Raw genomic sequence first — 17,909 nt, forward strand, 5'->3', positions numbered from 1 at the left:
GTGATCTGCCTGCCTCAGCCTCCCAAAGTGCTGGGATTATAGGTGAGCCACTGCACCCGGCCTGCAATCTGGTTGTTATCTGGAACTTCTCCCTCTTCCTTACTCAAACAAGTTATTTACTCATGGTTACTCTTTCCTGTGTTCCTCTATTATTCCTCACTCCAGTGGCTTGTATGTCTTAACTCATCTCCTTGCCTCCAATCTCTCCTTTAACTGCTCCCTTTTCCCACCTATCTCTTTACATGCTGCTGCCAGAATATTTTTTATAAAACCCAAATATCGCATTTATCCCACGCTTAAAACAAATCTATGACTTCTTAGTGCCTAAAAATTAAAAACCAAGTCTTCATCATAGAATAGAAAGTCGTGTATTATCTCACCCGTCCACCAGTTGTTACAGAACTCTTCATCCCCCTTGAGCCACTCACACTGTTTTGCACCATAAGCTCCAGCTTTATGAATGATATATAAATCCCAAAACCCTGATGTTGACCACAAATGTCCTGTGCTCATCCTGCTCCATCCTCTGGAATCCTTAGGGTCCACTCCTGACTCTTAACTGTCAAGGTATAGCTCAATATCACTTCCTCTTTTAAGCATTCCTGACCCATATGAGTAGAGCCCATCAGTCCTTTCACAAGACCACACCGTGTTTATCTCTATTACAGCATGTCACACTTTAATGTAATTGTTAACATCTGTCTTCCACTCTAAACTGTGAGTTCCTTGAAGTCAATAGTTGCTTTTATTCATCACTATATTCTCTATGCCTATCACTCCTAATAGGTGTTCAATAAACATTGTTGAATAAGTGAAATTAAAAAGTAGAATGCAAAATTTTTTAAATGATAAAAATAAAAAGCAGAATGCAAAGTGAAATTATAATATCATACAGATAACATAAACCTGACTGTTAAACATCCTTACCTGGTAACTAACAACTTTTTTTCCATCGCTTCTAGTCTGAGGTAACGTCAAAGGCCCAGATATCACCCAAACATCTTCAAACCTTTCTGTCAGTTCTCGACAGTACATTTCTATTCTGAAAAACAAATCAAAAAAAGTATGATATTCTCACATATATACATGTAAGATAGCAGCAAATCATATCAATCCCTACGAAAGATACCAAGAAAAACTGCATTTGAGAAATTAACAAGAACATAGCACAAAACATTATAAGCATACAAACAATTATTTTCCGTTTGCTTACTGCACAGAAAAACCTTAAAAATCACATACACTAACAAAACTATCTACATTTTTCTTTATGTGCACTCAGAGTACATTCTGGAATTCAAATTTCATGAACTTAAAACTTTTTTTATGCCATAATTCCCAACCAGTTTTCAAGAATTATATACCATTCCAACAAGATGATATACTTTAACCATTCCTCTTGCAGGACAATTGGGCTTATGTTAACATTTCTTAAATAATGCAACACTGTATCAATTCCTTCAGATAAATTTCAAGGACCAGAATTACTGAATGTATTTATTTTAACTCGTCATCATATGTAAAACTAACATTTTTGATAGGGCTATATCAATTTACTCTATAAGCTCCAAAATACAACAGCAGTTTCACAACAATCTTTATAATGCTGGGATTTATCATTTAAAAACTGTTTTTGTCAATTTACCAGATAAAAACGGCAAGTATTTTTTTTTCTTTTTTCTTTCTTTGAGACGGAGTCTCACTCTGCCGCTCAGGCTGGAGTGCAATGGTGCAATCTCAGCTCACTGCAACCTCAACCTCCTGGGTCCAAGTGATTCTCCTGCCTCAATCTCCCAAGTAGCTGGGATTACAGGCGCCCAAATGGCAAGCAGTTTTAATATGTACTTTCTTACACTGCAGTTGGAAGATTTTTTTTTTTTTTTTTTTTTTTTGAGACGGAGTCTCACTCACTCTGTCACTAAGGCTCAGCTTACTGCAACCTCCGTCTCCTGGGTTTAAGTGATTCTCCTGCCTCAGCCTCCTGAGTAGCCGGGATTTTAAGTGTGTGCCACCACACCTGGCTAATTTTTTTTTATTTTTAGTAGACACACGGTTTCGCCACATTGCCTAAACTGGTCTCTAACTCCTGACCTCAGGCGATCTGCCCACCTCGGCTTCCCAAAGTGCTGGCATTACAGGCATGAGCCACTGCGCCCGGCCCAGTTGGAAGAGATTTCTAAATGAGAGATAACAATGCATTTCCTCATTCCTCAGTTTCTTATCCAAAAAGTAAAATCCAATTATTTTTATAGGCTGGTGTAAGTGCAGTGGTTTACAACTAATTGTTCACAACAGGTTATATACTTCCTTGTTCCTTCTCTACTTCCACTGCTTCACTTGACTGGCCTTAAAAAAATTATTTTTAAACTATTTTTAATAGCATATATATATGCCCAATTACAAGGTAAAGTTTTCCTCCCAGAAATTTATCTCTTGGGAAAAGAAAATGTTAAATGCTTCCACAGGTATGCAATCAGCAAATCCAGAATATGGAAAGGAAATTCTAGGACAAACATCCTAGATCTTCAACAGATAATTTGAATGGGGGGGCGGGGAAAGAAAGGGAAACTTACAGATTAATAGGAACTAAAGAGATATATCAACCAAATTTTTGTGTCTATCTTGTTTGAATCCTGATTCAAACCAACCAACAACAACAAAAAAATTAAAGACAACCAAGAAAATTTGAACTGACTATAAAATTGGTAATAAAGAATTATTGTTAAATTCTTTAAGGGCATTAATAATACTGTGGTTATATTTTAAAAGAATCCTTATATTCTAAATATATATAACGAAACATTTATGGATAAAATATCTGTAATCTGCTAAAAATAATCTGAGTGTGTCAAAGTGATGGTATGTAGATGAAACAAATGTCGCCATGACTGATAACTGCTGAAGTCTCTCGTTGGTGCAGGGTGCTCTCTTCATTATTTTAAACCACAAAGTACTATATGGGGAAAAACACAACAGCCTGAAAGAACCTCAAACTGTTAGTTTTAGATGCATAAAGACACCACCTGACAGTGTCAGAAAAATGTAGAAGGCCCAGATTATTTTATAGTTAGGTTCTATCAAAAACTGGTTAATAGTGGTCAGGCGTGGTGGCTCATGCCTGTAATTGCCGCACTTTGGAAGGCCAAGGTGGGCAAATCACGAGGTCAGCAGTTCGAGACTAGCCTGGCCAACATAGTGAAACCCCATGTCTACTAAAAATACAAAAATTAGCCGGGTGTGGTGGTATGTGCCTGTAATCCCAGCTACTCGGGAGGCTGAGGCAGGAGAATCACTTGAACCCAGGAAGCGGAGGTTATAGCGAGCTGAGATCATGCCATTGCACACCAACAATGTGAGACTTTGCCTCGGGGGGGAAAAAAAAACAAAAAAAAAACTGGTTAACAGTTATATTAAACTATGCCCCAACTTTTTTTCAAGTTCAGGAACCTTTTTTTTTTTTTTGAGATAGGGTCTTGCTCTGTTGTCTAGGCTGGAGTGCAGAGGCACAATTACCACTGACTATAGCCTCAACCTCCTGGGCTCAAGTGATTGTCCCACCTCAGCCTCCTGAGTAGCTGGGATTACAGGCATGGACCAACACACTTGGTTAATTTCTTAAATTTTTAGTAGAGACAAGGCTTCAGTATGTTCCAGGTCAGTCTCAACTCCTGCTCAAGCAATCCTCCTGCCTCGGCCTCTCAAAATGCTGAGACTATAAACATGAACCACAGACCCTGGCCTAAAGCTCAGGAGCTCTTGAAATACAAAACTGTTTTTTTTTAAAAAGCTAAGAAATATTGGAATACAAGAGAAAATAATAGTGTTCACTGAACATACTCAAAAAAGATGCTGCCTCAATTACTAAGATTATTATTTTGAGTCATTTCTTTTGAAACTTGACTTTTGAATAGTGGCAAACACGATCAAAAAAGCAGGCTATGTTTTGAAGTCTGATCTTCTGTAGAAGACTGTACTCCCAAAATACAGCAGAGAAAACTGGCCCAAAGTACTTACCTTCAGAGGCTTAGCTTTTGAAAAATAAAGACAGAAACAGCTAATAGGCACATTAGTACATTCTCCTGTCACTTCATTTATCTTCCACAGAATCATGTTTTTAAAACTCTCATCCCTCACCTGTTCCAATATCCAGAATTATTATCAAAATCCTGAGGCACACTGTTAGAAAGGTAAAAGGTTTCAGCCATGGCTTTCTGTAAAGAAAGAAACATAGTAACTTGCACTGAAATGTTTCCTCTTTAAAATATATTTTATTAAAAAGACACACAAAAAGTTTCCTATTTATACATTAGTGCTAGGCAATTATTGACTACTTATTTCAATAAATGAAAGCCATAATTATTCCAGGACAGAAAGCTCTTATAATAATTATTCAAAATGAGGACTACAAAGTAAGTAGTTAGCTATGCTTATCAATTATAAAATCCAAACCTATAACGTGAATTCTAAGAACTAAATATTTCCAACACAAAGCTTAAGGGCAAATTCTGGTTTTAAGCCTCTGGCAGAGTTTCTCAATAGAGATCAATTTTCACAAAAGTTATTTTAGTATAGTACAAACACACTAGTTCAAAAGTGGCAGAGAAAACGTCCTTGTTCTTCTGAATATCTGGCCACTATGTGTTCATTCACTTCACATTTCTGACCCAAATACCCAAGGCTCTACCTCACTGTAATTTCTTCACTGATCTATACTAACTGCCAATGCTACAAGTACCTTCTCTTCAAGCAGTCACTCTCAATCTTGGGTGCACACTGGAATAATCTTGGAAGCTTTAAAAATATTGACATTGATGCCTGGGTCTCATCCCTGAGATATTCCAATTTTATAAGTATGAGGTTCAGATCTGGGCATCAGGATTGTGAAAACTTCTCCAGGTGATTATAATGACTCTCCAAGGTAGAGAATTACTATCTTAATGACATAATCACCAATAGTTCACATAACAAATGTCAATATCATGAAAGACACTCCTCCACTTTTTGGCAGGAAAAGCATTCTAGATTAAAGAAGACTAAAGAAATATGATAACTAAATGTAATGCATGATTCATGATTGAATACTGAATCAGAAAAGCTATAAAGGACATAATTAGGACCATGTGGGAAAGCTGACTATACACTGTATTTTAGATAATATTACTGCACAAATATATAAAAATGGGCCGGGCGCGGTGGCGCAAGCCTGTAATCCCAGCACTTTGGGAGGCCGAGACGGGCGGATCACGAGGTCAGGAGATCGAGACTATCCTGGCTAACACGGTGAAACCCCGTCTCTACTAAAAAAATACAAAAAACTAGCCGGGCGAGGTGGCGGCGCCTGTAGTCCCAGCTACTCGGGAGGCTGAGGCAGGAGAATGGCGTGAACCCGGGGGGCGGAGCTTGCAGTGAGCCGAGATCGCGCCACTGCACTCCAACCTGGGCGACAGAGCGAGACTCCGTCTCCAAAAAAAAAAAAAAAAAAAAAAAAAAAAAAAAAAAATATATAAAAATGTATTAGTATACACTTCTTGATATACTTGTATTTATACATATTATATTCATATATATTATATTCATATATACAAACATCCTTATTCTTAGATGATGCATACTCCTGAGCAATCTATTTAGAAATAAAACATGTCTGCAACTTTGTCAATGGTTGCAGAATTTACATATGTATACGTAAATGTATCAATATGCTTGTTGTATTATTTTTTCACCTTTTCTATGAATTTCTACAAATTTTGTGCAAATTAAAAGCATTTTTCAAAATAAATTAGCCATGCATGGTGGCACATGACTGTAGTCCTAGTTACTCAGGAAGCTGAGGAAAGAGAACCATATAGCCTAGGAGTTCAAGACTACAGTGAGCTATGATTCCACCACTGTACTTCAGCCTGGGCATCAAAGCGAGACTCTGTCTCTAATTAACTAATTAAAAATAAGTGAGTAGCCAAGCACAGTGGCTCACGCCTGTAATCTCAGCACTTTGGGAGGCCAAGGTGGGTGGATCACCTGAGGTCAGGAGTTTGAGACCTGCCTGGCCAACGTGGCGAAACCCCCCATCTCTACTAAAAAATACAAAAATTAGCTGGGTGTGGTGGCGGGCACCTGTAATCCCAGCTACTCAGGAGGCTGAGGCACAAGAATTGCTCGAACCTGGGAGGCAGAAGTTGCGGTGCACCGAGATCAAGCCACTGTGTTCCGACCTGGGCAACAGAGTGAGTGAGACTCCGTCTCAAAAAAAAAAAAAAAGTGCGTAGCTTCAGCTCCCAGTGGCTTTCCAGTTCCCTTCATCTAGCACTTAGTGTTCCTCATTCAACCTGTTTAAAGATGTCTCTGCATGTGATTGAAAGAAGAGAAATAAAGTCAGGAAGAAAAACAAGAGTATGGAAATTCTCAAGGTTTAAGGTTTAGCTCCTAGGTTTTTAATCTCTAATTCCTGTTGTATGCATAACATCAGCCCCATATTCCCAGCCCTCCCCCAAAGTATGCCTACACTGGAAAATTTGTTATTTCCTGCTGGAGCCATGTGTCCTCGTGACCACCCACTTCCAACATAATCTTCATTGAAGGCACTGAAGGCTGGAGGGATACTGGGATCAGGCTTAAACTTACAATGCTTTCTGTCTGCATCACCTGAAGAAAAACACACAAAATGGGTCTGTTATCAGCAGACAGATGTCCCTCAAGATTCTCTAAGCAAGGCAAGCTGGCTGCTGCTGGCTGGTGTCTCTTCAAGCAATTAATATTAGGGACTGCATGCATGTCTCAAGTTCCTGGGATAGTTCAGATACTTCATCTGAATTTAGAAAGTACTAGTCTAGGAAAGAATGCTTTTCATACAGTGTAGCTATCTCCTATAATTTTGACTCTGGCCTTTCCAGTTAAAGAAAAACTCCTCTGAATAGTATTTAAGTAAAAACAATCAACAATCAAAACGCTAAACTATATAAAAAGCTTGGCTACTAAACAAATGCTTGTTTTGTATTTTGTACGATTGTATTTGACAAGTTTATGTGTACTAAAATAATGGATATATATAGACACGAAACAATTTGTTCTAGGCAGGCACAGCCTTGGGGAGAGGAGTGTCTCTGATATCTTGCTTACTGCCTCTTGAACCATGACAAAATAAACATTTAAGTTATGAGCTCCACCCAGAAGTTTCTAAAACAGAGTATCTTAGTGCCACATAGGAAAGAAGAAATCTCAGATTTTATTTATTTTCTGACACCTCCAGAATGGTTTGTCACAGAGAACATTAGCAAATCCTAACACTATCTACTGCACTATCGTGAGGTGAGACCTTCTTAAACTACAAAAGTTATGACAACAAATGAAACATACTCAAGACTGTTATTCAAAGAAGTGTAAAATGGAGAACAGTGAAGTCACTGATTCCAAGGTGATTTCATCCAGCCAAGAAAAACTTAGTATCAGATCCCAAAGTTCACAGTAAAGTATCATATACGTAAACTTTTTAGAATCACTTTATAAAGAATACAGGAAAATTATCATTAGTAAATTTCTAAGTGTCATTACCATTGGAATCACTTCCTTCTACAGCTAGTTATTTTTGGCTGGTGCTCACTGTCACATAGAAGCAATTTGTAGGAATTTCCAAAGGCCTAAAAAGATATCTTTCTTGAGAAAAGATGTAAATTTACTGCTGTAAGGTGTCTAGCAACATTACCAGTGGAGAACCATATTAAACCATGCTCAGGGATTAAGGTTCCCTGATCTCCTCTTGATGCACAGATTTGGGCTGTAAGTCTGCATGATAGCCAGTTTTTGACCTTACCTTCTCTGGAACAAAGCTTTTATCTTTCTTTTGACCTTTCTCTGTTCAATGCCAAGACAACCTTCCATGTAGTCCCCAAGAGTGGGCAGGGAAGTTAGTTCTAGTTCACTCTTGCCTGAGGATGTAGCCCTTTGGAGTTCCAAGGTAACACAGGAAGGGTCTCCTACACTGCAGGACCTACAGGACAACCTACCTTGGGTGAGCCTTAGGTCTTTCCTTCAATCCTCCTCACCCCATAATGCTGTGAATTCAAAGGCAAATGTGGTTTCGGTTTGCCAAGACTGCGCTTACCTCTTTGGATTCTGGCTTTCTCCCATAAACACTAGCCTGGCAATTCTCCACTATGCTGCCAGCTCTTCATTTTTCGTAAGTGATTTTTTAAAAGATGCGCTTTTAGTTGGGCATAGTGGCACATACCTGTAATCCCAGCTACTCAGGAGGCTGAGACAGGAGGGTCACTTGAACCCAGAAATTGAAGACTAGCCTAGGCAACATAGCAAAACCCCATCTCAAAAAAAAAGTAAAAAAATATAAATATGTATATACACTTTTTATATACTAACATTTTTGGTTTTCAGCAGGAAGATTCCATTTGAATAACTCAGTCCATCATTACTGAAAATAGAAGTTCTTTTACATTAAAATCGAGTAAAACACAGGTACATTGCTCCCTATTTTCAAACATTAATTGGCTCTATTTTATTGCCTCAAAAGTACACAGCTCACAAGATTTATTATACAATATAAAATGCCCAGGTTTTCTTATATGCTGGATAAAGTTTTCACTTACATCAGTTTCTCTCTAACAGCAAGTACATTCCAAGCCTCCTGTTATTCTGCTGGTTGCTATGCACTCTAGAATGGCACACACTTACTTTAATATCACCATTTTAATATGCACAGCCATAGCACACATTTTAAAGCAAAGGAGACTATGTGGAACACACAGCAAATTAAAAAGCAAATAACAAAAGGGAACAAAACAACTGTGACAAAAGGTAATCTCCTTAATAAATAAAAGAACTTCTACAAATAAATTCAAAAGAGAATGCCCCAACTGAAACAGGTAAAGAATAACTTACCAAAAAAGACTAATTCACAACATGTTAACTCTCACTAATAATCAATAAACATGAGTAAAATCAGCATTAAATTGGTAAAGCTGAGTAATGCTCACCATGGGTGAGGGTTGAGAGAGAGAACAAACAATGATGGTAGGAGTGTAAACTTGAAGAATCTACCTAGAAGCCAATTTGACATTAATTATCAAGATCTGGTAATTCTACAGGACCCTATCAAGACATAAGGACACGTGAATAAAGTGACACACCTGCTTATTTCTCCATCCTCATTTCACATCACCTTCTCCTTCATTCACCTACTGGCACTCTTTTAGTTCCCTAAAAGAACAAAACCCCTCTCCATATTGGGGGCCTCCAAAGATGCAAGTGTTCCTTTCTTTCTAGAATGCTCTTCTCCACATCCCATGGCACATTCAACCCCCTGCCTAAGTAATTTCCATTCACTCTTCAGTCCACTTTTTCAGAGAAGCCTTACTAATCAAAATCAGGTTCTCCTGTTATAATCTCTCATCACACTTTTTTTTTTTTTTTTGGAGACACGGTCTCCCTCTGTTGCCTAGGCTGGAGTGTGGTGCTGCACTCTTGGCTCACTGCAATCCCCACCTCCTGGGCTCAAGAGATCCTCCCATCTCAGTCCCCCAAGTAGCTGGGACCACAGAGGTGCACCACCACGCCCAGCTAATTTTTGTATTTTTTGTACAAACGGGGTTTTGCCATGTTAGCCAGGCTCATCTCAAACTCCTGAGCTCAAACGCCTCAGCCTCCCAAAGTACTGGGATTACAGGTGTGAGCCACCACGCCCAGCCTCTCATCAAACTTTTTACTGTTCCTTAATTATACTACACTAACTTGCAATCACTTCCTTTGGAAAAATTATTATAATTATACATTCATAATTATTTGTTTGATAGGTCAACCTACTCTCCCAACTCAAAGTGTCATGGGGGTAGAGATCCTCTACTCGGGTCACACATAGGTCCCCAAGTGTTATCACAGTGCCAGACACGTAAATATTTGTTAAGGTAAAACTGAATGGTGCTCATTGCTGTAATATTTATGACAGAGCCTCCCAACTAGTGTGTCGAGATATGGATATTTTCCGCCCTGAAACAGCTGGAAAGGGTCTGGCTTTCTGGCTGCCAGGCAGGGTTGATTTAACCAGTAAGCTATATAAATATAATTTTCTACATGTGCTATGATATGAAAAAGGTTGAGAATATTAATCATCATCTCTGTTTTAAATTTGGAGACATCTTTCATAAATACTGTCACTTCAATTTTTTTGTCCAACCACCTACCCATTGTCTTGCTTTTGGAAATATGTTCAAGAACCCATCTAGGCACCCGCTTTGCCTGATCATAAGACAAAGCGTGATTAGTGTAACACCTTGTCTCTGTTCCAGTTAAAGGGAATCCAAATTGTTCCAAGACAGCCTTTTCTGCAGATCCTAAAAATGAAAAAAAACAAAACAAAACAAAACAAAAACACAAACACACAATTAGTGGCTCTTAAGAACGAAAGATTATAAGGAAAAGGAGAGCGGTGTGATTTACAAAGGACTGGCTCAAAAGTCTAATCAACGAGAAAATCTCATTTTTGCAATTACGAGATGAAGAAAATAGTAGACAAAGTACGGATTTGCCTATAATCAATGAATAAACTGCAGCTACTGCGTTAACTTTTGAATAAAGACTTGATCTTATCAGTCTTTCACATCAAATTTCCAAATCATCTCTGAAGCACTGATATGTGTGCTGTTGCAAGATGACAGTAAAACTGGTACTGTTTTTCCGAGTGGGAGAAACCAAGCACACAATCAATAGTGAGTCGGTTTCGAGATAATCCTCCCCTCATGCCTTCTCAAATCCTCAACCCACCAAGGGGGTAGTTCTCTTGCTAGACGCCAAGTATCCAAAGGAGCAAGTTAAATTGGCACATCCACAAAGTGTAAGAAATGAACACGTCTTAATTTTTTTTTTTTTTTTTTTTGTCAAATGTAAGGTACTCATTGCAACATGAGTTTTTATACACTTTGGAGAGATAGCAGGTATTCTTCAACTGAACAATGACGAAAGAAGGGCAGTTAACTAATCTACTAAAACTATGTATTAATTTATTCCTTCATTCATACTTACTGAATGCCAATTATGTACCAGGTACTGTGCTGGTTAGATGATGGAGACCAAAACAGACGTAGTCTCAAGTCTTACGGAGCTAACAATCTTAGTGGAGGACGCAGACTTTTATTAAAACATAGATAGTAATTTGGGGGAAGCAAGTCGGGCGGGGGTGGCTCTGTGAAGAAAACTAAGATGCCCGGGGTAAGGAGGGACATGAGGGAAGCCGGCCAGACGCGAGGTGGGGAGGGGAGGCCAAGCCGGGAGAAAAAAGGTCAGACACCAAGGGCCGGGTTCGGGGCCCAGCAAACGGCTGTCCGTCAAGTACCAGGGGCGTGTCGTTAAGTGCTCTGTAAATGTTAGAAATGTTTGAGCCATCTCTACTCTTTGTCTTGATAGAATATAAAATCCAGATTGCTGAATGCCTGCTGGCAAAGAAAGGATGGATAGATTTCACGGACTACCACTCACATTCCAGGTAGGAGTCGGAGCCCGACCTGGGCCAGGGGAGGACGCGCCCACAGACTTACCATCCGGCTGCTTCCCTGTCACCGCTCCCGCAGCGCCCACTACAGCCCCGGCCACGAAGCCACTCAGAAAACGCCGGGAGCCCCGGAGGCGGGAAGCGATGCTCTTGGTAGCCATCTTGCCCGAGGGACCGGCCTTTTATAACGGCGCATGCGCGCGCAGGCCGGCCCCCGTCCCGCCGCCCGCCAAACTGAGGGCCTCGTACGCCCCCTGGTGACAAACCTGGATGCCCTGGCGCATCCCCGCTTCATCCCTGGTCCACTGGGCGGGGCGATGGATGGGGAATACGATGTCTAGACGGTTTAGTGGTGTGCTACGTATAGTCTTGAGAAGAAAATGCCTTTAGTCCCATTTAATAGCTGAGTAAACACTTGCATATGGTTACACTAAGGTCTCCAGAGCCGATATTCCAACTCAGGTCTATTTATTTATTTAGCGACAGGGTCTCTGTTACCCAGGCTGCAGTACAGTGGAATGATCATAGCTCATGGCGATCTCGAACTCCTGGGCTCAAGCGATCCTCCTGCCTCAGCCTCCTGAGTAGCTGGGACTACAGGCACGTGCCACACTGCCTGGCTAATTTTTTTTGGCAGGAGTGGGGGAGTAGAGAAGGGGATCTCCTTATGCTGCCCAGGCTGGTATCCAACTTCTGGCCTCAAGCAATCTTCCTGCCTCGGCCTCCCAAAGTGCTGTAAGTCCAGGTGTGAGTCACTGTCCCCAACCTTCTCTTTTAAATTGGAATAATAATACTTAGACCATAGCGTTCTTGTGACGATTAAAGGAGATGACACATGTAAAATGTTTAGGGAAGTACCAGGGGCGTGTCGTTAAGTGCTCTGTAAATGTTAGAAATGTTTCAGTCATCTCTACTCTTTGTCTTGATAGAATATAAAATCCAGATTGCTGAATGCCTGCTGGCAAAGAAAGGATAGATAGATTTCATGGACTATCACTCACAAATAAATGAGTTCATTTTGCAGCACAATCTCCAGCATTCCGTGTGGACTTAGTTCTTAGTAGAACTTTCAAGTTTCCTATTTCTTAGAAAACTGGTAGGAATAACTTTCATCTGATCCCACTGATGATTCACTGACCAGGAGGCCACTTCTAACAACCTACTGAAGTATGCACATTATTTTGGCAGCCTCAAATGGGAGGTTACCCCCTTGCTAGGAATACCTGTTGTGGAGGACCCTGACTGGTTAAGCTACATCAACCAGAGTCCTTCCTAGGGATTTTGGATCTAGTACTCGCTCTGGGTAGCAAAGCTGTGATGTGAAACTCTGGCACTGGGCCAGGCACAGTGGCTCATGCCTGTAATCCCAGCACTTTGAGGGGCCGAGACTGGAGGATCACCTGAGGTCAGGAATTTGAGACCAGCCTGGCCAACATGGTGAAACCCCATCTCTACTAACAATACAAATATTAGCCGGGCGTGGTGGTGCGTGCCTGTAATCCCAGCTACTCGAAAGGCTGAGACAGAATTGCTTGAACCCAGGAGAGGGAGGTTGCAGTGAGCTGAGATTGTGCCACTGCACTCCAATCTGGGCAATAGAGCGAGACTGTTTCAAAAAAAAAAAAAACAAAAAACAAACAAACAAAAACCTCTGGCACTGTCTACAGCCTTGTTTCCTGCTAAGAAGTCAAAGGAGCAGATGCATCTGGTCTTGCTCTGGGCAATAATGGAAGAAATACCAGGACCCAGGTGGAGAAGGCCTGCAATGCTGTGACCCCAACTCCCAAGGCTCCTGAAGCCCACATACATCCTGCCTTTCTGAAGGCTTGGCTAGTCATTTCCCCCAGAATCCTTTCAGTGAAACCCCCTTTTTTGTGTAATGGTTTCTGTCACCTGCAATCAAGGATCCTGACAAATACAACCAGACAACACTGGTATCTGTTGACTTCAAAGCTACTTCAGCAGCTTTCCCCAGAATTTACTAAATACACAATCACTGAGGTACTGTATTTCTTAAGGCTCTTTTAAGTGCCAGACACTGCTAAATACTAGAGAAATAAATAGTAGATGGCTTTTCCTAATCCAGATCCTCTACTTCTAAACAACAGTGTAACCCCACATTTGGTCCCAAGAGGTCAAGAACTGGAAGGGCTGCCTGCCTCTGGGTAGGAAAACTCCCTCTGGGCCTGTATGCCCACCTCTAAAATTGGCATTGGGCCAGCGATTTGTAAACTTTAAACAAGGTTCCTAGGTGTTCCATAGGGATGCCTGAGACTTAAAGGGATGAGAGGGTAAGTGAAATGGTCCCTTGGCCCTCTTCTACTTGCTCATTCAGACAAGCCTGGTTAATATAAACCAACTTCCGTGTCAAATTTCTTTTGGTGAAAGAAGTCCTTTGCTAAAGGGAAAGTTTGACCAGATGACTCCTAAGGTCCAACCTTTCAGCTTTTCCAGCTCCAAGATCTTGTGTCAAAAATGTCAGCCCTTTGCCCTCCTTCCTTCATTAGGGGCACTCACTAATAAAAGGTGAACTTTCTAAATGTGGAAGAGCAAAAACAGCTAAATATTGGGCAACTGGTCCCTGAATAAAGGGTCCTTTCATCAAAAACTTTCTCCAAAAGTATCAACAGTTGCTTAATTCTCATAATAAAGGGTGAATTAAAAGGGTGTTTCTCCACTTAGGCAAGTAAGAGTCATGGACCGAAACAACTTGTTAGTGCAGAAAGCAGTGAGATGATTTCTGGGGCCTTCCTGTTAAGTATTAAAGACTATCATTATTTTATTGTTGGGGAACCATGAGTTCCTTTAGTGAGATTAAGTCCAGATCTCTGAAACCGGAGACCTGCTTTGCTAATTCCAGGTTGGGGATAAGGACCCATAATTGTATTTTTTAATCGCTCAGCAAATGACTCCAGTACTCAGCAACGTTTGGGAATGGCAGTTTGTCATCTGCAGTAGTCCTGAATACAACTATTTTCAAGACTTCTCTGCTCCACTTACAACAGTATTGCTCAGGGTTGTCTGCAAAGTACAGGACTGGCGGCAGAGGATGGGGGAACGGGGGAGTGTCTTGGACATTTGGAAAATATGCTACCCTGCAGAAACTTACCCAAAATCCCAGAACAGTTCGTTCAGGAGAACGGTCCCCATGCATAGTGTCCCCAACTAGACCCTGGACTTCTGAATGGCAGAAATGGAGACCTGTGCTTAGCTCCAGCCCCACAGGACCATGGCAGACTAGGCATTCAGCCATTAACATCTGTTAGTATTACACACACCAAACAGGAACTGACTTGAGTCAGCCCTCTAAGAAAGGGAACGCCATTTTACTTCTAATCCTCATGAAAGGAAACTCCAATCCCCTGTCACGCAATTAAGAGAGACAAGATTGTTTTATTATTATTTTATTTTCATATACAAAAAGATAAAACTTGAAATAGTTCTAGATTTTTCCTCCTATTGTTGGGGTGTAACTGCTTCTTCACACAGGGGGAAAAAACTACATTCACATCGGTTTATTTGAGGACCCAGTGCAGAGTTCAAGCAGCAAAACCCCAACTTAGCAGATCTAATTTCAAACTTGACACTCATTTCTAAAATTACCACAGTAAAAAGGAACAAAGATCCACTGCAAATGAATGAACTATGATACAATGTTCTTTCCAAAATGTTTTCATTTTGCAACTGTAATTACATGGATGTCTGCTTTAGGCCATTTTAGGGGTGTGTGTGTGTGTGTGTGTGTGTGTGTGTGTAATATATATATATAAATCAGCACACTTTTCAAATCCAGACAGGGTAACAGCAACAAGCTTAACTCTGTATATATATATATATATTTTTAAAACATGATACTTTAGTATAACTTTTGTTAATTCAGTAGTACAAGCTATTTCTGTTCTACAAAATTTTTATTTTATAGCTACAAGGGTGAAAAGTGACCTACTACATTTACATCTCACATATCCTGGCATACAAACAGTACTTATTGAATTTGAGCCAAAAACTAGAAGTCTTTAGTTTTAGCACTTGAAAGAGCTTCCTTGCTTCTATAGCCTTAAATCATATACTGTCACATTTCCAGAATTTGCAATTACTCATCATTTTAAACTGTGAGAAACAGGTGAACCCAAACTTTTAATTACAATTTTTATATACAAGTTAGGTAACACAGCTCAATAAGACTTAGCTATCCATCCTAAGCCCAACACACACATTCTCCACTAAGTTAGACAAGTCTTAGGGTTTTCCTTCTTTCCCTTACAAATAATGTACAAATTTAGAAGTAGCTGGTAAAACTGATATATATATATAAGATGGCAAATAAAAGGTGACATTTTCTGTTGGTTCCAAACTGTTCCTGCAAATTTTGTTCTTTGCTGTGTTCTTTAACCGTATGTGTTACATGCAGAAAGCTCTTTTCATAAGAATTGACATCAAACTTGATGTAAGTTAAATTTACAGTACTGTATAAAGTTATTCAGATTCAAGGACAAATGTGGAAAAATATTAACAGGTGAAAAACTTGGCCTTTGACACTACCAATTAAGATCATGTCAAGTTCATAAGCAGATTTCTGTACAGTTGAAAAATGGCATTGTTGTGGATTTGTGGTTTGGAACTGAAATCTAGAAATATATTTCTACTCTGCAGTAACCCTCTCCCTCAATTCTGAAGTACCACTCAACTTTCTCTGCATTTTTACAGAATTATAGAAAAAAAAGAGAAAAAAAAAAAAAAGCCGCTGGCATTTTAACAATTCCTTTCCTCACTGGCAGTCTTAACATTTTCAGATGAGGTCTCCTAAAGAATCTCTAATAATCACTTGCTCCCAGTCGGCCTTTCATGATGACTTGGACACTTTTCCAATTAAAACTCAGATGTTGCCTAATCTTTCCTACTCTCATCTCTGTCATTGTTGGTAAAATTTGGGCGACTGCATTTTTCCCTTATGGAGAAATTATTTGGCTAAACACACACTTAACTTGTGGCAGTGCTCTGAGAAAACCCCACTCGGGCTAAAGCACTTGCAGGGACTGAAGTCAACAGTCCACTGAATGGGGCAGAGACCAAACACTTAAGATGACTGACTTGGGACCCTCACTGGGAACACACTGACCTTGTGTCCCATGGTCTGCGGAACAGCAGGTCTGCAGGACAGCAGGACAGCAGGACAGCCCAGGAAGGTAGACCGTGCTCATATGGCTGAGTTACCACTTTTAATCTTGGTCTGCCATCTAAGCCCCAGAGACAAAAATTCAGATGTGGTGACTGCTGGTTAATTAAACTTTTTGAACTGGTAAAAAAGGCTCTTTAAAAAATATATATATTTATTTAAAATACATCAAAATGACAAACAGCCATATCCCACAAGGCCTAATTTCACAGCAACATATGCTACAGACATCTTCCCAAAATGCACTATGGTGGATAGTGGGTTTGTTATCCTGCCATTTAAAGGAATGTTCTACATTTGAGCATTAGCGACTGGAAATGTGTTACAAAGAGCTTATCTTTGGAACTAATTTGCGTGCAAGACCAGCCAATTAAATCGCTTTGCCTATTCAGATACACGAGAATACTGAAAATGGCAGAATTCAAAGAGGAACACAGGAAGCACCATTCAGATGACACTCTAGACCCATCCCACCACAGTGCCAGGACGAGCTTGCCAGAAGCCCTTTCTTCAGTCCTTGGGAAGAGTTTTGCTTTAAAACAAGTGCCCACGCTCAGCAGGGTTCCTGCATGTGTACGTTAAAAGTCTGCAGTATCAAGAGGACCCAGATGGTGACACTGTTCAACATGAGGTCTGAGGTAACTGGTTCTTAAAATATCTGGATCACAAAAGTGCATCCAGAAATTAGAGCTGGGAAAAAGGAAAAAGGTAGAGGTGGGGGACTAGAAAAGACAAGTAGAAAAAAGCTTACAGCAGTTGCTTTTGGGGGGAAGAGAGTGACAAAAACAAAGGCACAACAGAATTACATTCCAAGACACGTGGCTGCAGAGCAGAGAAATGTTCTTTTTATGGGGAACAGATGGGGTTGGTTTCTGGAGTGCTACTAGATCTGCTGGAACTAAATTTATTCCAAGTATAAAAAGGGTAAAGTGTAAACCTATACGCTTAACCAGAATGAATAATAAGCACAGCTGGTTTAAAATGACACATTAGGGATTCTCTTGATAAAACTCTCCAGTCCAGTGCTCCTGTCTGGAAGCAGCAGCTTGAAGCCAGCAGGCAGGGTCTGGGGGACAGGTCTTTAGCTGGGCCTCAGGACTGGCCATTATGCATACCAGAAATTCATTATTCATTATAGATCGCCATCAAAAGTCCCACACAAATAACCATCCACTCTCTGCCTAAAAATAAACAGGCTAAAATGAAGACCACTTTCCATATTGTGGCAGTGATGCTAAGCTT

The 17,909-nt window shown here is 40.3% G+C and overlaps 1 protein-coding gene across 3 annotated transcripts in view; it reads right to left on the reverse strand.

Annotated features, from left to right (window-relative positions):
• Positions 1 to 11,667, reverse strand: part of EXOG (exo/endonuclease G) — a 51,827-nt gene extending 40,160 nt beyond the window's left edge. For all 3 annotated transcript variants that reach the window (XR_012095533.1, XM_073023355.1, XM_007971741.3), the window contains exons 1-5: positions 11,538 to 11,667; positions 10,188 to 10,337; positions 6,503 to 6,642; positions 4,135 to 4,211; positions 928 to 1,042 (exon numbers count right to left, since the gene is read on the reverse strand). Coding sequence is in view for 2 of the 3 variants with exons in the window: in XM_073023355.1 (XP_072879456.1) it covers positions 928 to 1,042; positions 4,135 to 4,211; positions 6,503 to 6,642; positions 10,188 to 10,337; positions 11,538 to 11,652 (597 nt within the window). In the remaining variant the exon portion in view is untranslated. The remainder of the gene's footprint in view (positions 1 to 927; positions 1,043 to 4,134; positions 4,212 to 6,502; positions 6,643 to 10,187; positions 10,338 to 11,537) is intronic.
• Positions 11,668 to 17,909: the final 6,242 nt, after the last annotated feature.

Source organism: Chlorocebus sabaeus, chromosome 15 (assembly GCF_047675955.1).
Source record: "Chlorocebus sabaeus isolate Y175 chromosome 15, mChlSab1.0.hap1, whole genome shotgun sequence".
Classification (NCBI taxonomy): domain Eukaryota; kingdom Metazoa; phylum Chordata; class Mammalia; order Primates; family Cercopithecidae; genus Chlorocebus; species Chlorocebus sabaeus.